At 47.7% G+C, this 22252-nt stretch overlaps 1 protein-coding gene across 1 annotated transcript in view; it reads left to right on the forward strand.

The window, feature by feature from the left end:
- Window positions 1–7683: 7683 nt before the first annotated feature.
- CLDN18 (claudin 18) overlaps window positions 7684–22252 on the forward strand; it is a 355113-nt gene continuing 340544 nt past the window's right edge. The window contains exon 1 of the mRNA XM_030217054.1: window positions 7684–8008. Within this exon, the coding sequence (XP_030072914.1) occupies window positions 7789–8008 (220 nt within the window). The 5' untranslated portion in view covers window positions 7684–7788. The remainder of the gene's footprint in view (window positions 8009–22252) is intronic.

Below are 22252 nucleotides of genomic sequence, written 5' to 3' on the forward strand. Positions count from 1 at the left end.
GTTAAAGCGAGTAACGTGGAAATATAAGAGTTGGAAGGATCATTAGCAGGAATATTAAAGTCACCAAGGATGAGAGAGGGGGAGGAAGGATCATGGAATAGGCAAGCCAGGCATCAAAGTCACTGAGAAAGGATGAAAGGGACTTATCAGGGGGACGATAAATGACCGCTATTTGAAGAGGCAGAGGAGAGAAAAGGCGGATAGAGTGGACTTCAAAGGAGGAAAAACAGTGAGATTGAGGTGGAAGAAGGGGTTGAAATCTGGAGGAGGGAGAGAGAGTAATCCAACACCGCCCCCGCGACCAGCAGGGCGAGGAGTATGTGAAAAAAAGATAACCGCCATGGCAGAGGGCTGCGACTGAAGCAGAGTCATCAGGGCAGAGCCAGGTTTCTGTTATGGTGAGCAGATGGAGGTGAACGCGAGATAAAGAGGTCCTGGATATAGGGGAGTTTGTTACAGATAGAGTGGGCATTCCATAGGGCGCAAGAGAAGGGCAGAGAAGAGGAGGGGAGTAGAGGAATAGAGATGAGGTTAGAGAGGTCGCGGTGAGATCTGTAGAGTTGGGATAATAGTTGGCGAGGAGGGCCGGGATTGGGATTGATGTCACCAGCCTGAGAGTAAGAGAAGGAGTAAAAGAGAGCGGAGGAGAGTAGGAGAGGTGTGGTCACGAAGGCATCGAAGGCGAAAGGTATTTAGGTGGAATGGGGAAGGCAAAATGTAGGGAAGAAAGAGACAGAGATTAAAGCCAAGAGAGAGGAAGAGGGTAGGAGAGAAGATGAGGTGATGAAGTCGATGGATGGGCAGTGAGTTCCTGTAGCGGAGAGAGGTAGGGGGTGAGGGAAAGGATTAGGAAGGGACAGGGCTAGGAAGAGAATGTGAATAGGGGCCATAAACGACTGAGGTACTTTAGCAACTGGGAAGAAGATTAGATGTAAAGAGGAAAAATGCCCCGGCGCACGGCACCTAGAGCGGAGGCCCTGAGTGGATCAGAGTGGACCTGGGTGTCACCCCGGAGAAGGCTGTAAGGATATGCAGATGAGCTGCAAGTCCTCCACAGCACCTGAAAGGCAGCCGGTGGTAGAGCTGGGCACCTCTCAGCTGAGGAAAGGCTTACCAGGGGTTAGACCGAATCCAGCATTCCTCCCCCTGAGGGTCGCCTGAACTACATGCACATAGAATCTTTTACGTTGGTCACATGCAGAACAGACCACCCCTTACAAACTGCAGAATAAAACACAAAAAATTACAAATCATAGAGATAGCAAATTACCCAGTTCCAGGCTTGAGATTTTGCGCAGTCCTGATTTAAACTTTCTAACCCAAATCAGTGTGGGATTTGCAGTGCCTGATTCTGCCCATGGAAATCAGTGCTGCAAGTCCCATAACAATGGGGTGGTCAGAAATGCAGGACTGTCCCAAAATCTCCAGCCTGGAACTGGAGCCTGGCATCAACCCTTCCCTTCCCCCTCCCCCATAGTTTGGCATCAGCCGCGGGAGAATAGGCAGCGACAGCGATCAAAGCAGTGGCGTACCTAGGGTAGTTGACACCCGGGGCTGGTCATTTTTTAACACCCCCCTCCAAAATCCAGTACCAGGCATACCGAGAATACAAAACATTCAGGACCTATAGAGCAATTCTAGCATACCATAAGCAGTCATTCTACAAGTCACACAAGGAAAAGGAAAGCATCTTAAACACTACAGTCAGTGAGCACTAGAACATCAATTCACCTATTGTAAGAGTGGAGGAGTGGCCTAGTGGTTAGGGTGGTGGACTTTGGTCCTGAGGAACTGAGTTTGATTCCCACTTCAGGCACAGGCAGCACCTTGTGACTCTGGGCAAGTCACCTCACCCTCCATTGCCCCATGCAAACCACATTGAGCCTGCCATGAATGGGAAAGCATGGGGTACAAATGTAACAAAATAAAACGAAACCAGACAGTATAGATCATCAATCCTGCAAAGTCAATACCAACTGAAAGCCATGTCTTTTTCACAAACACAGATACACCCTAATCCACTATAGAATAAGTAATCATAAACTTTCTATTTAGACAAAAATTAAACTGAACCCCCAAGATGCCAGACTCTGCATACAATGCAACGCCACAGAAACAGAAAATGTTCCCTAGTACTGTGCAAAATATAAAGACAGCAGATGTAAATTTGGAAAAAAAAAACTAACAAATACCAATCACCACTTTACAAATTAACAAATAGCAATAAACAATATAGAAAATAAAATAATACCATTTTATTGGACTAATACATTTAGCTTTCAGAGGCCAAACCTCTGTCCTCAGGTCAATACAGTATCCTATCCTGACCTGAGGAGGGGGTTTTGTTCTCCGAACATTAGTCAAAATTGTATTAAAATTAGTCCAATAAAAAGATTACCTTATTTACATTTTCATTTATAAACATTTATTAACACATCTACAATACTACTTTATCCTAAAGCAAAAAAATAAAAATATATATTTTATTTACATTTGTTGTCTCTGGTTTCTGATTTCCTCATCTTCTTTCACCGTCTTCCTTCCATCCAGCATCTGTCTTCGCTCTCTCTCTCCAATCCAGTGTCTGCCCTTTCTCTCTGCCCCTTCAATCCACCATTTGCCCTCTCTCTCCCATCCATCCAGGGTCTGCCCTCCCTCTTGCTGCCCCTTCTTTTCAGCCCCCAGTTCCAGCCCCATTATCCCCCCTGCCCCTAGTTCCAGCCCTAGCCCACATCTCCCACCTGCCCCTCCTTTTCAGTCCCCAGTTTCAGCCCCACTATCCCACCAGTCCCCAGTTTCAGCCCCAGCCCTTTTCCCCCACCAATCCGGAGCGTCAGCCCCCAGCCACTTCTCCCTGTCCCCTATTCAGCCCCCAGTCCCCAGTTCACCCCCAGCACTTTTCTCCCACCAGTCCAGAGCTTCAGCCCCAGCCACTTCTGCTCTCCTGTCCCCTTTTCAGCCCCCAGTCCGCACAGTTTCAGCCCCTGCCTCTTTTCAGCCCCCAGTTCTAGTACTAGCCCCCTTATCCCACCTACCCTCCTTTTCAGCCCCTAGTTCCCTTCATCCACATGCCTTGCATTAGGGCCCCCCCCTTTTCAGCCCCAGACCCATTCTCCCACTGCCCCAGGCATGGCTCCATTCTCCCTACTGCCCCCTTCTCAGACCCCAGTTCCAGCTGCAGGCCCCTTCTCCCCATCTGAGCCCACCCCACCCACACAGTCCCCTTCTCCCATCTGAGCCCCCCTCCCTGACCCAGTCCCCACCTGCCTACCAGCTCCTTCGACTGTCAGACGACCCTCTTCTACTACTACTACTACTTATCATTTCTATAGCGCTACTAGATGTATGCAGTGCTGTACACTTGAACATGAAGAGACAGTCCCTGCTCGACAAGAGTCTACAATCTAATTAGGACAGACAAACAGGGACAAACAAGAGATAAGGAATATTAAAGTGAGGATTATAAAATAAGGGTTCTGAACAAGTGAATAAAGGTTAGGAGTTACAAGCAGTTTAAAAGGAGTTAAAAGAGAGGATCTGAATTCCCCTTGAAGCTCTGGTTGAAAGAAAGAAGAGAAATCAGGGCTCCAAGTCTCTTTAAACCTTGGGATGTCTGCATGGTGGGTGGGTGGGTGTGTGTGTGTGTGGGGGGGGGGGGGTGACCTGTCAATATTTGGACTGCCTGACAATCCCTTATGAAAACTGCTGGGGGGAGGGACAGCAGAATGAAGGAAGGAAGGAAGGGCTTAGGATCGGCATGCATATTCAGTGTGCCATACTCAGAAACAGGGAGGTACAGTTAATATAATCATGAGGTGAAAGTAACATAGATTTCTGCATTAAACGCAGCTGTGCCAATGTTAAAGCTGATATCACTATATTGTGTTTGAATATTAATCAAATTATTTTAAATTTTCAACAAGGAAGTCATTATGAAACATAAAAACGGACCTGAAATTAGTGTTACATACAGACTGTAAAGGCATGTTAATTCTGTATTAATAAAAGGAGGACTAAACTTACTAAAAAGCCCCCTCAATAGTCAGCGCTTCATTGAATAAATGACATTAGGACACTACTCATTTAATCTTTTTTGTAAGTTTGCTTCTTTCTTGCCCGGTTGCATGCTTTCTCGCACTCTTGCACAGCCTCGGATCTCTCTCTTCCAGACTGAACACTTTGCTTGAAGCTCCCCGACTTGTTTTTCCAAATCTCGTTCTTTCTCTTCCTAATTGCTTCCGCATCTTGGGCCGCTACACGTAACCTTGTTTCCAGCACCCAGCCTTTAAAAAAAAATAATCAGCGAAGTGCCTCGCGTTTGCTCTGTACTGCTGTACAGCAAGCAAACTACCTCGTCGCGTCGGCCTTTCCTTCACTGTGTCCCGCCCTCGCGGAAATAGGAAGTTACATCAGAGGGCGGACACAGTGAAGGAAAGGCCGACGCGACGAGGCAATTTGCTTGCTGTACAGCAGTGCAGAGTAGACGCGAGGGCGCTTCACTGATTTTTGTTTTTAAGGCTGGGTGCTGGAGAAGAGGGTCGTCTGACAGTGGAAGGAGCTGGTGTGGACCGCCCCGCCCATGGTATGAGCATGTTGACTGGGCGGGCCTGGAGGGAAAGTGGGTGGGCCTGGGTCTTGGCCTCTCAGCCAAGGAAAGGCTTACCAGGGATTAGGCCGAAGCCAATATTCCTCCCCCTGAGGGTTTCTATATCAAATTAACATGCATAACAATTATATGATAAAGAAAATATAAACCCTGGCAGTCCGACTGAGAAAATCATGATTTAAAAAAACCTGTGCAAGGAAACTGTCTATATCGAGAAGATGGTTGTATAATGATGTCAATATAAATCAGGGCTTACTGATGAGTCAAATAAATAGAGTACAATAAGTATGAATGAATTGTCTCTGGGAAAGTAAATCACCACACAAACTCACTGGGAAAAAAATGAATGTTAACATATGTAGAAGCAGTAAAACTGCTGCACATTCTTCTGATATTATAAAGGGGCTACATCTTGTAAAATACAATGAAATGTCTAAAACACAGCCGTGTCGAATCCCAACAATGTCCTAAAGTACACCCTTGCATAAAGTAGCAAAAAGTAATAAAAACAGTAGATTTACCACTCAAAACTAGCACAGAACTTCTCCTCTCCATCTGGATGCTCACCACAGCAGTTTATGTGTGGTAACTGTTCTGCAAAACCGCGTAAGGATTTTTTTTTGTCTGTTTCGTCTTATTTTCGAGACCATCTTTTATTTTGGACCCCTGAGGCAGGCGTTGTCTGGTCATTAAGAATAAAGGACTCTCGTTGCCATAGTCTTGAAGGCCCAGCTTTTTTTCTTTTGTTGCTTGTTCTTTCTGTCTCTCTATGGCCCACAGAGTCAGGAGTCTTGGGCTTCCATTTCAATTTTTGTTTGCATATTTTTGTCTTATTAGTATTCTCTTATTCTTACTAGGTGTAACATGAGTAACCATGGTGATGGATTCTATAAGTATATAGGTTCTGAATATGAATCTGTAGCAACCTAGTTTATTCTCTTTTCCAAACTAGAAGTATATTTTTATTCTAGAATATTTGCAGTAATAAATTTTCATAGGTAGGGTTGGTGTACTTTGAGTTCTTGGACTTTTAGCTAGTATGGTATGGCAAGCTTCTGAATGTCCATTTACAGGGTTTTAGAGTGTTTGGCAGTAGTGGGGGATCTATGTTGCTGTTACACATCCGTTCGAACATCATTGAAACTTCTAACATAGGCATTTGAGTACGCCAAAACACTGATCGTGTCGGGTCCTGCTGTACAAGCATTGAATAAAGCATCTTTTAAGCACTAGTTCCTGTATTGGAGTGTCCATTGTCCATCCTCTACTTCCATTTGGCTGTTACTGATGACACCAGAATTTAAACAGAACTTTTGAATTCTAAAGTGAAATATTCTATTTCTTTACCCATTGTTAGAAGAGTTTAATTGGTTGATCACTCTCATGGATCATCCTCCACTCCCATCCCACTATCTGTTGGAGTTCCCCAGGGATCTGTCCTTGGACCCCTTCTCTTCTCAATCTACACCTCCTCCCTAGGCTCACTGATCTCATCTCATGGTTTTCAGTATCATCTTTATGCTGATGACACCCAGCTATATCTCTCCACACCAGACATCACCGCGGAGACCCAGGCCAAGGTATCGGCCTGCTTATCCGACATTGCTGCCTGGATATCCAACCGCCACCTGAAGCTGAACATGTCCAAAACCGAGCTCCTCGTCTTTCCACCTAAACCCACCTCTCCTCTTCCTCCACTCTCCATCTCAGTTGATAACACCCTCATCCTCCCCGTCCCATCTGCACGCAACCTCAGAGTCATCTTCGACTCCTCCCTCTCCTTCTCTGCGCATATCCAGCAGACTGCCAAGACCTGTCGCTTCTTCCTCTTCAACATCAGCAAAATTCGCCCTTTCTTATCCGAGCACACCACACGAACTCTCGTCCACGCTCTCATTACCTCTCGCCTTGATTACTGCAACTTACTCCTCACCGGCCTCCCACTTAGCCATCTATCCCTCCTTCAATTCGTTCAGAACGCTGCCGCACGTCTAATATTCCGCCAGAACCGATATACTCACATCACTCCTCTCCTCAAGTCACTTTACTGGCTTCCGATCAGATACCGCATACAATTCAAGATTCTCCTCCTTACCTACAAATGCACCCGGTCTGCGGCTCCTCACTACCTCTCCTCCCTCATCTCCCCCTATGTTCCCACCCGTAACCTCCGCTCACAGGACAAATCCCTCCTCTCAGTTCCCTTCTCCACCACTGCCAACTCCAGGCTCCGCTCATTCTGCCTTGCCTCACCCTTTGCCTGGAACAATCTTCCTCAACCCCTACGCCAAGCCCCCTCCCTACCCATTTTCAAATCTCTGCTTAAAACTCACCTCTTCAATGCTGCTTTCGGCACCTAACCTTTGTGAATTTTAGTATTCCTATCAGACGGACTCTATACTCTATACTTGTTTTTAGATTGTACACCTGTTCTTTTAGATTGTCTTTTAGATTGTAAGCTCCTTGAGCAGGGACTGTCCTTCTATGTTAAATTGTACAGCGCTGCGTTACCCTGGTAGCGCTTTAGAAATGTCAAGTAGTAGTAGTAGTAGTAGTTGATCAGGGAATGCCACATATGCTTTAAGTGAGAAATCAGGGTGGGATCAAGGGAACAGAGTTGGGGAACAGAATTAGGGTATCTCAAACAAAAAAAAAGGCATTCTGAGGTCCCTTGCACACGCACCTCTGTATTTTGTTTCAAAAAAACATTTAAATGTCACCTAAATAATGAGCTTCATGATTAAGGGTTTCATAGTTGAATTGTATTTGAGATCCAAGTACTTTCACATTGATTAAATATAGCAAATGTGCACTGTTCTTTCTCTTTATGTTGACGCTACTCATACATATGACCCTGACTTCTCACTTCTGTGACTCTCAGCAGTTCCAGCTCAATGTTAGTCATTCAAAGTGTTGATAAAATGGGGAGTGGAAGCTGAAAAAGTAAACACAAAGAGAGGTATAGGAGATTAGAAGGACAATAAGTTCATGGTACCAGAAGCATAAATGATCCTCACCAGAGCAGATAAAGGTACTGGGTGAGGCTTCAACAATCACACATAAAGTCCTTCTAAACCACACTGTTGATATTTAAGTAAAACATTTTTTTCTGGCCTTATTGTTCAGAGAAGACCTACAGCAGCACTCCAGAATTCTGAATACTAACTCTACCACCAGCAGCCATGGCCGTGACTCTGTGTCAGGGTATGGGCTTTATCATCTCAGCAGTTGGGGTGGCTGGGATTGTGGCATCCACATGCATGAATCAATGGAGCACACAAGATCTCTACAACAACCCTGTGACAGCTGTGTTTAACTACCAAGGGTTATGGCAGACCTGTGTCCGGGAAAGTTCTGGCTTCACTGAGTGCCGGTCCTATTTTACCATTCTTGGCCTGCCTGGTAAGAACATTATCTTCATAGGCATTGACAACTAAAGAATGATGACTGGTCAGAAGTTATTTGAGCCATCTAACTTATAGAGTAAGACATTAAATCAGGCTATATTTTAAAAAGGTTGAAATTCAGTATTTTTATGTAAGAATATTTTAGAAAATAACCTGTAGAATTTAAAGATTTGCAAAGATTGGAGCAGTACATCTTAGAAAACTTTCAACAGAAAATATCAAAATTATTGGCCATGTAGAGGGTAATTCTATAACAGGGCACTTACTATAGGTACTAGTTATGGCACCTATTTTAAGTCTATTTTACAAAGAAAAATAGGTGTGTATTTTTCTTCATAGAATACTAGTACAAATGGCTGAAAACAGGCATACATTAAGGTGTACACCAACCCAATAACTGGAGTAAATACCTACATATAAAAATTAGCACATACACATGTAAATGATAGCATTCTATAAGCATAACTGTGTGCTCTGCCTATTTTCCTCCCAAACTCCACAGGCATAGTATGTGCCATCAAATTATGGTGCCTGCTTTTCTGCAAGATGGTATTCTATAAAATGCCATTTAGATGTGTAAATGACTAGGACACCACCATTCAGGTGCCTTATTGCTGCCTAAAACTTGGTGTCTCTCTATTATACCATATGTACTTATGCATATTTCTAACTCATGTATAAGTCGAGGGGAGTTTTGGGACTAAAAATGGGCAAAACTGCTGTGACCATATAGAAGTTGAGACTCCCTTCCAGTCCTTCCTTTCACACCTGGTCCCAACACTCCTCTCTTCCTCTCCTCCACCCTGAGTTTGGCATATCCTCCTCTCACTCAACCTGCCTCCCCAGTCTACCTTAAAATGTATTTCTCTCTCTCTCTCTCTTTAGAGGTTGCTGACAGCAGCAGCAGTTCTCCAAAGACAAGCAGGCTGATATTCTCACAAGTGGGTGACGCCACGTCGGCCCCGGAGGATTTTAAAGCAAAATCTCAAAATCTCTTTACGGCGTTCCGTCGCGGCGAGCGATCGTACTGCGCATGTGCGCACACCTATTCCCGCTCGCCGAGCGGACACGCCCCTCAGTTTTTCTTTTTCCGCGTCTGAGGAGACACGGAGTTCGTTAGGGCTTCGTGTTTTCTTCAGGTCTTCGGAGTAAATCTCTTTTTTATTTTTTCATTTGTACTTTTTATGGCAGGCTCATTGTGGCTTATATATACAGGTATTTTTTGTACCTGAGGCAAGAAAAAATTTAAGTAATTGCCAGAGTCACAAGGGGCTGTGCCTCAACGAAGCATATAGTAAGCTTCTCTTTTTCTTTTTTCTTCAAAAGTGCTGGTATATTGTTATCTGTGGGCTAGCCAGCAAATAAAACAAGCCCACATTTTTTGATCCATTTATTAAAACTTAAACAAATTGCTCTCGAGAGCTGTGAGAGCCTGCTTCAGCACTACTGTCTTTGAGCCTCACAAGTGGTGAAGGTGTATGTCACAGGAAAAACCAGGAACCTAAGCAGGTGCATCCCTGGTTAGCCACTGAATGGGCAGCCTGGTGACACAATATCAGTGGTGTAACCTTTGAAGTGAGTCTCCACCCGCCTCGGCGTCTCCTGCTCTGCAGGTCATTCGGACGCATCGGCGGAAGTGTCTTGGGCCGGATCATCTCCCTGTGAAGCGCAAGTAGTGTCTCAAAGTACCGAGACGTATTCTACTCTGCCAGGGATGCCCAAAGGACCGGATCATCTCCCTGTGAAGCGCAAGTAGTGTCTCAAAGTACCGAGACGTATTCTACTCTGCCAGGGATGTCCAAAGGACCGGATCATCTCCCTGTGAAGCGCAAGTAGTGTCTCAAAGACGAGACTTATGCTACTTGTCAGGGATGCCCAAAGGAGTTTCTGGAGTCCGACAGAGACCGATGCACGCTGGGTATAGTTATGCATCGAGTAGGTCTCGACCTGCCTCGGCGCCTCCTGCTTGGCAGGTCATTCGGGCGCATCAGCGGGTGTCGGTACCATCGGTGCCCAGAGCTTTGCTCCCTCTGTTATGGAGGTATTCGGGCTTCAGACATCAGTCGGTGCCGAGAGCGTTGCTCCCTCTATTATGGAGGTATCCTGGCATTGGACGTCGATACACCGCACCCATGACGCCTGGTGCCGATGGTGCTCGGCGCCGGCGGTGCCCATGGCGCCCGGTGCCGATGCTCCTCGGTGCCGACGCACCGGTGGCATTCGGCGCCGACGGCACCCATGGTGCCGATGATGCTTGGTACCGACGGTGCCGGGTGTCGTCGGTGCCGGGTGTCGTGGGTGCCGTCGGTGCCGGGTGTCGTCGGTGCCGGGTGTCGTGGGTACCGTCGGTACCGAGTATCATCGGTACCATGGGTGCCGTCGGTGCCGAGTGTCACCGGTGCGTCGGTACCGAGGAGTATCGGTACCGGGAACATTGGTACCATGGTCGGTGCCATGGGTCCCGTCGGTACCGGTACCATCGGTACCATGGATTCCGTCGGCACCGGGTATCATCGGTACCATGGGTACCATCGGTGCCGAGTGTCTTCGGTGCATGGGCACTGTCGGCACCAGGTATCACCATCGGCATCAGATATCATGGGCACCATCGATCACAGGTATCATCGCCCATCGGTACCGAGTATCACGAGTACCATCGGTATCGGGTATCGTCGGTACCATGGATAGGTATCATGGATACCGTCGGTACATGAGTACCGTCGATACAAAATATCATGACCAGGTACCATCGGTACCATGGGTGCCATTGGTACCAGGTGTCTTGAGCACCGTCGATACCATGTGTACCATAGGTACCGTCGGTGCTGTTGGTGCCGAATATCATGGGTCCCATCGGTACCACATGTCAAGGGTCCCTTCGGTACTAGGGTATCATGGGTACCATTGATACCAGATATCATGACTATCATCGGTACCAAGTACCATGGGTTCCATTGGTACCGGGGGTCATCGGTCCATGTGTATCATCGGCACCGTCGGTGCCATGAGTACTATCAGTACCATCGGTCACATCTCTGTTATGGAAGTCATCTGGCAGTCTGGTTTCGATTCCCTTGCATTGCCAGATGTTGTCCTTGGCTTCGAGACCATGGGTACCATTGGATGCCATGGATGCTACCGCCTCCCGCGGCATCTAGCTTTTCAACTGGTCTCCTTCACCGATGCTGCCTCTGGTATGGGTGTTCGCTCGTAGAACTTACCGCGCCTCCATACCTTGGCTTCCAGGCCCAGAAATGCATGTTAAGAACAGCCATTTTGCTACAGGAGAACATATTTTTCCATAGCTGTTCTGTAGAATTGTATGTATGACAGTTGCTCTATACTGGTCAATGTTTGCATCTGAGCTGCTCTGTTTGAGTAGTTGGCTCAGTTCAATGATGGTTCATCTGATGAACATGAAGGTCATGGGGTTTTCTCTGCTGAGAATCCTCTAGATCCTCTATTTGTCTTGACACATTACAATAGAGATTGTCAATCAGCCCAATGCCAGATGCTCGAGGTCCTGGACTACCATCTTCAACTCAGAACTGATAGCAGTTCTAAGAACTTGCTTCGGCGCCCCCGAGGCCAGAGCATACATCCTTAGCCTCCTTTGGAGAATGGCGTACCAGGCTGGCATGATCGCGTCCAAGACCAAGTCCTGCCAGATCTTTATGAACATTCCCACCGGAGTAGGCTACATCTTTTTTCCAAGTGTCACAAGTTCCTGTCCAATGTCGTTTTCATCACTTGTATTGTAACACCTAGATTTCTGCTCTAGGTATGGTGATGCGCAGACTCTCATGACTGTGTGCCTCTCACCTGGAGGAGAAGACTCAGCAGAAAATTGTTGATATGCTGTGCATACACTTCCTCATCTCGGAACTTCTTTAAAGAGATCAGCACGCTCGTTCTAGTCAGCGGCGTGCACCTAATCAGGCTCCTGCAGCTATTCCGCAGGAACCAGAGAGGGGTTTTGGAGTGGCTCCAATTCAGCATAGCCACTATATAAAAAAACAAAAAAACAAAAAAACAAATGTCCATACCGGCCAAGCTGCCTGTCGGGGGGAAGTTCAAATATTCTCCACCACAGGTGACTTCTATATCCTCCAACCGGGGGTTTTTTTCAAATAGTCCGGTTAGGATACATTCTCAATCTGGAATCAAACCCTCCACATTGTTCATTGGAAGTTTAATCCTTTAGCTTCCATCAACAGTGAGTACTTGCAGAGGAACACTCTGCCTTTCTCAGTACCAATGCAGTCGAGCCTGTTCCACAAGGGTAAGAAGGATTGAGTTTCTATCCCAGGTCCTTCCTTGTGGGTTCCGTCCCATCATAGACATAAGGGGCAGGATGATTTCCCTGGGCATCCTTCTTCCCATACTTCAGGAAAACGAATGGTTATGCTCTCTGGGCTTACAAGATACTTCTACTCACTTTGCGTCCAGAGTATGTTTTTCCTAGTGCCTAGCTGTTGTTGCAGCGTATCTTCATGGACTGGGAGTGCAAGTGGCAGAGAGAGGAGGGCTGTCGGGGGAGCTGAGGGTAGGCAGGTGGGGACTGGATCGTTGGGGGGGGGGGGGGCTCAGATGGCAGAAGGGGGCTGGGGTCTAAGAAGGGGGCAGGAGGGAGAATGGGACCATGCCTGGGGCAGGTGAGAGAATGGGGCTGGGGCTGAAAAGGAGGGCAGGTGAGAGAATGGGGCTGGAGATGAAATGGGGGTCCCTAATGCAAGGCAGGAGGATGAAGGGGACTGGAACTGGGGGCTGAAAAGGAGGGTAGTTGGGATAAGGAAACTGGGGGCTGAAAAGGGGCAGGGGCTGAAACTGGGGGGGGGGGCTGAAAGGTGGACAGGGAGAAAGTGGCTGGGGCTGAAGCTCGGGACTGGTGGGATAGTGGGGCTGGAACTGGGGGCTGAAAAGGGGGGGGGCAGGTGGGAGATGTGGGCTGGGGCTGGAACTAGGGGCAGGTGGGATAATGGGGCTGGAACTGGGGGCCAAAAAGAGGGAGCAGATCCTGGATGGAAGGGGGAGAAAGAGGGAGGCCAGACCCTGGATGGATGGATGGGAGAGGGAGGGCAAATGGTGGATTGAAGGGGCAGAGAGAAAGGGCAGACAGTGGGTGGAAGGGAGAGAAAGGGCAAACAGTGGATGGAAGGGGGGGAGAGAGAGGGCAGATGGTGGATGAAAGGGGCAGAGATAGAGAGCAGATGCTAGATGGAAGGGAGAGAGAGGGCAGACAGTGGATGGAGGGGACAGAAGAGAGAGGGCAGACACTGGATGGCAGGGAGAGAGCGAAGACAGATGTTGGATGGAAAGGAGACAGTGAAAAGAAGATGAGGAAAGCAGAAACCAGAGACAACAAACTGTAAATAAAATATATTTTTTGTATTAGATGCAGAGAAGGCATTCGACAGAGTCCACTGGGGGTATCTAGATAAAGTGTTACAGCGAGTGGGGATTCGGCATTTCTATAGGTCCTGGATCCTGGCTCTTTATTCGGCCCCGCAAGCCTGTGTGAGAATTAATGGGGGAAACTCAGGGGCCTTTAGGCTGGGAAGAGGAACTAGACAGGGGTGTCCTCTGTCTCCCTTGTTGTTTGGCAATGGAGCCATTGGCGGCGGCAATACGCGAGAATGAGGATATCTCTGGAATACGGGTAAGGGCCCAGGAACATAAGATTGCATTATTCACTGACGATGTTCTCCTGTACATGACAAAGCCATTGGTATCCCTCCCCAATCTGATGAGGGAAATCGAGGGGTATTCTAGGATTTCAGGTTACAAGCTCAATGCCAGTAAATCGATTGGTATGACTGTTGGCCTTCTGCCGAGGGTATCGGATGCATTGAAGACATCCTTTGCTTTTAAGTGGGCAGAAATGGGATTAAGGTATCTGGGGGTGCAAATTCCAAAACATTTGCCCGAGCTGTTTGAAGATAACTACCCGGGACTTAAAAAAGAAATATTAAGAGACTTGGACCGCTGGATGTCTATGGGACTGTCCTGGTTAGGGCGCATTGCCACAATAAAAATGAACGTGTTGCCACATTTACTGTACCTATTTCAAGTAATTCCTATGCATGTGTCCAGGGCTTTTTTGTCCAGTCTTCAAGATAGCATAAATAGGTTCATTTGGAACCAGAAAAGACCGAGGCTCCCCAGAGCACTCCTTTATAAGAGTAGAAAGAAGGGGAGACTGGGAGTCCCTAACCTCTTTTGGTATTATTGTGCTACGCAGGCACGGGCGGCGGTGGAGTGGTTTAGATCAGATGAGCATAAACTCTGGGTCCATTTGGAGCAATCCCTGGTCGGTTCCCATAAGTTAGGACATCTAATGTGGATGCCGGCTCGGCATAGAGGTCAGGTAGACAAATTCCCACCTACAGTACAGGCTACATTCTATTACTGGGACCATATGTTTGGTGAGCACCAGCCCTGTACCTCTGGCCTTGCACCGATAGCGGACAACCCTGGGTTCCCCCCGGGGGTGGAGGACACGATTTTTCATAGATGGGCTAAAAATGGATTAGACGTGGGGACAGCTGCATCTAGGAAGCAAAGTGTCACCCTTTGAGAACCTGGTTGAAGACTATAGACTTAGGTCGGAGGACCGTTATGCATCTTTACAGACCCTACACTACTTACAGGGGCCCACTTACGTAGGATGTATGAAGAGGGACGCACACCCCCTGGAGGTTATATGTGTGGACTTTCAGACCACACGCGGATTGATATCTTCTCTTTATGCCCACCTGTCAGACTGCCACAGACCCTCCCTTATACATAGGAGGAGGTGGGAACAGGAGTTGAATTTTACTTTGCCAGATGAGGCCTGGGTGCAGCTTGAGGGTAGCTTACTGAAATCTGCAAGATCGGTGGCTTTACAGGAGAACACATTAAAGGTTTTCTACAGGTGGTACCTCATGCCTGTAAGGCTGCACCACATGTACCCATCAGTGATGAAATCATGTTGGAGGCAGTGTGGGGAAGTGGGAACTATGGGTCATATATGGTGCTCCTGCCGTAAGGCACAAGCGTACTGGAGGGGGGTTCAGTCTAGGCTCCAAAAATGGATAGGAAGGCCTGTGCAGTGGCATCCCCTGGTCTTTGTGCTAGGAAAGCGGCCTGCGGGACTAAGGTTGAGTCATTGGTTGCTGGTGCGGGGAGCTCTGCAGGCCGCCCGGACTAACCTGGCAAGGCACTGGAAGGCCTCGAGGGTTCCCTCGCTGACAGATTGGATCACGAAAGTCAGATATATATGTGAGATGGAGAGATTGACGGCTGTGAAAAGAAGAATGTTGCCCAAATGGGAGAAAGTGTGGCTGCCTTTTCTGAATGCAAGTTCGGGATAGTAGATGTTTGGTCTGAGACGGGAGGGAGGGGAGGTAGGGTTTTGTTGGGGGGAGTTTATTGGGGAGGTAGTAGGGGGGGTAGGCATGGAGGAGGGGAGGGCAATAAAAAATTGGCATAAAAATATGAAGTACATATTGTGGTTATGGTGGGACCAATGACATCATAGGTACCCTTTCATTACTATTCATACTGGAGTTTGGCTCACTTGGAATATGATGTTATGAGCCGTGTTAATTGTGTTCCGTATTATGTTCTTAACGCTCAATAAAGACTTCTATAAATTTAAAATATATATATATATTTTTCTTTTTTGCTTTAGGATAAAGCTTTAGGATAAAGCTTAGCCTAGATTGGGTGGTAGAGCTGGTGGTTGGGAGGCGGGGCTAGTGCTGGGCAGACTTATACGGTCTGTGCCGGGGCTGGTGGTCGGGAGGCGGGACTAGTGCTGGGCAGACTTATACGGTCTGTGCCGGGGCTGGTGGTTGGGCGGCGGGGATAGTGCTGGGCAGACTTATACGGTCTGTGCCAGAGCTGGTGGTGGGAGGCGGGACTGGTAGTTGGGAGGCGGGGATAATGCTGGGCAGACTTATAGGGTCTGTGCCAGAGCTGGTGGTGGGAGGCGGGACTGGTAGTTGGGAGGCGAGGATAGTGCTGGGCAGACTTATATGGTCTGTGCCAGAGCTGGTGGTTGGGAGGCGGGGTTGGTGGTTGGGAGGCGGGGCTAGTGCTGGGCAGACTTATACGGTCTGTGCCGGGGCTGGTGGTCGGGAGGCGGGACTAGTGCTGGGCAGACTTATACGGTCTGTGCCGGGGCTGTTGGTTGGGCGGTGGGAATAGTGCTGGGCAGACTTATACGGTCTGTGCCAGAGCTGGTGGTGGGAGGCGGGACTGGTAGTTGGGAGGCGGGGATAATGCTGGGCAGACTTATAGGGTCTGTGCCAGAGCTGGTGGTGGGAGGCGAGGATAGTGCTGGGCAGACTTATATGGTCTGTGCCAGAGCTGGTGGTTGGGAGGCGGGGTTGGTGGTTGGGAGGCGGGGCTAGTGCTGGGCAGACTTATACGGTCTGTGCCGGGGCTGGTGGTTGGGCGGTGGGAATAGTGCTGGGCAGACTTATACGGTCTGTGCCAGAGCTGGTGGTGGGAGGCGGGACTGGTAGTTGGGAGGCGGGGATAATGCTGGGCAGACTTATAGGGTCTGTGCCAGAGCTGGTGGTGGGAGGCGAGGATAGTGCTGGGCAGACTTATATGGTCTGTGCCAGAGCTGGTGGTTGGGAGGCGGGGTTGGTGGTTGGGAGGCGGGGATAGGGCTGGCCAGACTTACAAGGTCTGTGCACTGAAGAGGACAAATACAAATAAAAAAGTAGCACATATGAATTTATCTTCTTGGGCAGACTGGATGGACCGTGCAGGTCTTTTTCTGCCGTCATCTACTATGTTTACTATGTTTACTATGTTTAACACGTTGATTGCCCGTCTCAACAGATTACAGCACAGTAATATTGAGACTTCTAGACACATGGCTTCCACAGTTCACGTCACTCCCTTGACACTTTTGCACATCTAGAGGATGTAACCCAACTGTTCGCCAGTCTTCGGAATTCCCCTCAGAGGTGGTTAATTCTCTCCATTTTGATTCTCAGGTGTCCAGTCCACCTTACTCAGTCAAAAGCTGCTGACGAAGGTTGCATCCCTCCTGGCTATCCAACCTAATTATTTTAATCAACCACACAATCGGGTTGTGATGTACTCGATAACAAAGGAGTACTGGATCTTGTCCTCTGCGTCAAGATGCCATGCAGATGTAGCGGTGGGCTTGCCAACGCGGCTTGTTTTCTCCAAGCCATTTATCTAATTGGCGTAAACAGCAGTCTGGCCGACAGGCTGAGCAACTTAGTTCAATCACAAAGTCCCTCAGTTCTGTTCCAGGCTGCAGGTTCACGGCAGACTACCATCGGATGCCTTTCTCCTTCTTTGGGGGACAAGTTTTCTGTATGCGTATCCTACCATACATCTGGTGGAAAAGACTTGCTGATTCTCAAGCAAGATTGTGGAGCCATGATTCTCATTGCTCCTTTCTAGCTACGTCAGATATGATTCCCTCTTCTTCTGGAGTTGGAATGTTTTCCAGCTCTCATTACGCAGAACGAGGGGGCACTTCTACATCCCAACCTCCAATCTATGGCTCACACGGTCTGGATGTTGAGAGTGTAGGTTTCGTTGACTTTTCCAGAAGAGTGTCTCCCGACTCTTGCCTGCTTCCAGAAAAAGATTTCACAAAGAGGTGTTATTCTTTTCATGGAAGAGGTTTACCGTCTGGTGTGACAGCGAGGCCCTAGATCCTGCCTCTAGTCTTATACAGACCTTGCTTGAGTTCTTTCTACACCTGTCTGAATCTGGTCTCAAGACCAACTCGGTCAGTATTCATCTTCGTGCAATAAGAGCTTATCATCAACATGTAAAAGGTCAGCCTTTAGCTGTCCACTTCATGACGTTTACTTCTCCCACAGTATTGAGAGAATTCCTTGTATGTGTCTAAGGGGGATTATTTCTGTTGGGCTTAGCACCCCCAATAATTTTTACAGTTGGCTCTTATGCTTCGGTCAGAGCCCCTATCACTCCTTATTCAGTATCTTGGGGTCTCAATGTCGTTTTCATCCAGCTGCTGCAAGCTCAATTCGGGCCACTGGATTCCTGTCATCTGAAGTATTGGACCTGGAAGGTCATTTTCCTTGGTGGCTGTTCCTTCAACTCGAAAGGTCGGTGAGCTTCAGACTCTAGTAGCTCAAGCTCCTTACCTTACTTCTCATCTTAACAGAGTAGTTCTTCGCATGCAGCCAAGGTTCTTACGGGCGCTGGTATCAGAGTACCATCTGATCCAGTCAATTGTCTTGCCAACATGCTTTCTCCCTCATCTTACAAGCCCTGGCGAAAGCAAGCTGCGCACTTTTTGCGTGGAGCAGACGAGCTCCCTCGCAAGGTCCGCCCAGTTGTTTATTTCTTTTAATGCCAGTTGCTGTCGGAAACCGCATCATTTCTTCTTAACTGGCAGATTGCATCTCCTTCATTTTTGTCCAAGCTGGACTGACTCTAGAGGGCCATGTCACGGCTCACAAAATTAGAGCCATGGCTGAATCGGTGACTAATCTAAAATCAGTCACTATTGAAGGGATCTGCAAAGCTGCGGCGTGGTCATCAGTCCACACATTCACATCTCACTACTGCCTTCAGCAGAATAGCCGACGCGTCAGTCGGTTTTGGGCAGTCGGGGCTGCAGAACTTCTTTGGGGTTTAGAATCCAACTCCAACCCTCCTAAGCCCATGTTTGTTCTGTTCCAGGCTACACTCATTTAGATGTTTCTTCTTTTCAGGTCAATTTTTATTCTGGCCTCGCCGTTGCGAGACTCTATTGACCACTGTTTGTTGTGTAAGCCTGAAAGCTTGGGATACCCCACTTGTGAGAATATCAGCCTGCTTGTCTTTGGAGAAAGAGTAGTTACTTACCTGTAACAGGTGTTCTCCGAAGACAGCAGGCTGCATATTCTCACAAACCCTCCCACCTTCCCCTTTTGGAGTTGTCTCCTCCATCTTTTGGATATAACTGAGGGGCGTGTCCGCTCGGCGAGCGGGAATAGGTGTGCGCACATGCGCAGTACGATCGCTCGCGCGACGGAACGCCGTAAAGAGATTTTGAGATTTTGCTTTAAAATCCTCCGGGGCCGACGTGGCGTCACCCACTTGTGAGAATATGCAGCCTGCTGTCTTCGGAGAACACCTGTTACAGGTAAGTAACTACTCTTTATACACATACAGCCTCATCCCCTCTGATGCAACTTCCTGTTTCCTCATGGGCACGGCACATCACAGGAAAGGATCTAGGTCAGGCTGCTGTTGGTGACCTCTAAAGATAGAAAGACAGTTTAAGGTAGATTGGGCATCGGGGGGGGGGGGGTGGTGATGGAGGAATGCCAGACTGCATCTGGGGGGCGTGATTAGATTAGAGAGCAGGGGAATGCTGGAACATAGGCAGGGAGGGAGTTTGTAAGAGAGGGGGGATACCATACATTGGGGGAGGGGGAGTAGAGGGAAAGATGTCTGCACATGAAAAATGATCCATGCATAGGTCCACCCTGTTTAAGTGAAGCCATTTTAAAGTCTAAGGGATTGATATTCAAAGTGACTTAACCAGCCAGAAATGGCTCCTGGCCAGTTAAACTGCTTGTTCAGGGCAATCCATTGATATTCAGGTGCACTTAACCAGTTAGTGCTACTAAATATCATCACAAATGGCTAAACTTAAAGCTGACCTATTTTGTGGGTGGTCTGGGGGTTGATATTCTCAGCACTTAGCCTAAGTTTAGCACCTAAATTACACTGCAATAAAAGCCAGTTCTACCTTTATGCAGTGTAGCTTAGGCAGTACATGGGGGATAGCCAGCTACATAAACCCAGATATTCAATGTCGGTGCTCGGACATGGCCCAGTATTGAATAAAGAGGAATAATAAGGGCAGTGGTTAAAAGAAATGCTAATTGCTCCTGATTGAATATCTACCCCTAAATTTCTTAACTTATACATGAGTAGGATACAGGTAAGGGATAATGGGATTTGATGTACCACCTTTCTGTGGTACAATCAAAGTAATTTACATTTTATATGCAGGTACTATATTGTAAATACCCACTTAATGCTTCAAAATGTTCTACTCAAAATTTAGCATTTAATGTAAGCATAATGAGCTAATTGAAGTCTTGGGTATGATTTCATTTATCTCAGTATATCTAGACATAGAAATTATCATAAAATTCTGTATTAATAAATCAATTGAGTTATATTCATTGGGCCTGATATATTCAGGCCATGGCAGGCAACCCACATAAGTGATGCAATTGGCACTGACCCCAGATATTCAATGCCGGGCTGTTTCCAGTGACCAGAATTTAATATCTTGGGGGTTTTGGCTGGCTCAAACTTAACCTGCTAAGTGAATATTCAATGCTGACTGGTTAAGTTTATAGCGGCCAAGGATGGCCTGATATTTAGGTGGTCCGATTTGGCTGCTAAGCTTAGCTGGCCAGCGCTTGAATATTTGCTGATAGCCAGCTATATCATGCGATATAGCCAGTTAGTTGCTATGCATCAACCTGAATATTCAGCAGAGATAACCGGCGGTTAGCCAGGAAAATGCTCTTTAACTGGCCAAAAGTCATTCCTGGCTGTTTAAATAGGGATGAATGTAGGTTGGATTGCCTGTATTTTACATGTTTGTACTTGTTGGGTCTATAATTTAAGAGGAAGCATACATTAATATATGCCTGTATCCAGGGGTGTGCTGGTAAATTTTTAACAACAGGCTCTTTCTCTGGACGTAGCCAGCTCTGCAGTTGGAAGGGCCAGGGGTGGCCGGGGGGTGGGGGGGGAGCAACACTTGCCTCTCTCTCCTCCCTCCCTTTGTGCGGGCACGCTAGGCATACCTTTGCTGGCAGCCAATAAATGGATTGCCACCGCTCCCAACGTCTTGCTCTGAACAGCATGCTGGAAACAAGGAGCGGGGACTATATTTACTTGGCTGGCAGGGCTCAGCATCCCCACCAGCAAAGTAAAAGAGAATTCAGCAGGGGGCCCAAGCCCACATTTTGGGAGCCAGTTGTTAAAGTAGCCATGGAAGACTTTAACAACCGGCTCCCAAAATTCTTAAAAACTTAACAACCGGCTCTTGTGAGCCTGTGAGAGCCTGCTCCAGCACACCACTGCCTGTATCTTCTACTAATGGTTCTAGATATACCTTTTTATTAATTAATTAATTAATTCATTTATTTATTTATAGGTATTTGAAATAACAATTCAAAGTCATTTAAGCATGCAGGAGAGGCTCCTGTCTGCTTAAATCACCTGTAGCTGCCTAGCCCCCAGTATTCAGCAGCACTAAATCAGGCAGGTCAGGGGCGGTACAGGAGGCAGCGTTTGTGAGGAGCCGGCAGTTAAGCGGCACCTGCATAGCTAAGCAAATGAGTTTAGGACAGCTCAAAAGTTGTCCTTATTCTGTCCACTTAGTTATGTGAGTGCTGGCACTGAATTTCACCTGGCACTCACATAACTATATTTTAACTTTAAAGATGCTCCGATATTCCTCTATCCCCTCCAAAAAAGTCCCCTCCTTCCTACCCCCAGTCCATGAGAATCAAAGCCCTCCTCCCAAAATAAGCCCCCCCCTCAACCTCCCCCCCCCCCAAGGTATAAGTAGGCTCCCCTAGGCCTACCTTTATCCCTGGTGGTCTTAGTGGGGATGTTAAGGGTAGGAGCAAAGCAGCTCTACACTTTACCCTGCTACTTATGGAGAGATGGAAAGATGGTGGGAGATGGGGTCCCTCGTAGGAGGTTTCAAAAATATATGTTTGCCTAGGGCCCAATATAGTATTAATCTGGCCCTGACTGCAATGTAAAGAAGGAACACAGCTCTCAAGAAATCTAAGGCAGACTGCTGATGTTTGTGTGGCCATATCTTTGGCCATATCTTCTGCCCTTGAACTTCCTTGTGCTGCTGCTCAGAGCCACACCAGACTGCTTGTGCAGCTACTTATGTACTGCAAGAAGGGAAAAGGAGAGGTTAGATTCTATATTGTAAGAGTGAGAAGGGGAGAAGGGAAATGCTGAACTGCAAGTACAGAAGGGAGGAGGATAGATACTGTGCTGTAAGGGGAGGCAGAGATGATGAACTGTAAGGGTGAAGGGAGGGGAGATGCTGCACTATAGGGGGATGGGGATTGGGAAGATGCTGCATGTGGGGGGACAAGGGAAAGGGAAAATGCTGCATGTAGGGGGATGGAAAAAGGTAAAAGCTGCTTGTAGGGGGTCAGGGGAGATGCTGTACTGTAGGGAAAAATGG

Source organism: Microcaecilia unicolor, chromosome 10, assembly GCF_901765095.1.
Source record: "Microcaecilia unicolor chromosome 10, aMicUni1.1, whole genome shotgun sequence".
Lineage (NCBI taxonomy): Eukaryota > Metazoa > Chordata > Amphibia > Gymnophiona > Siphonopidae > Microcaecilia > Microcaecilia unicolor.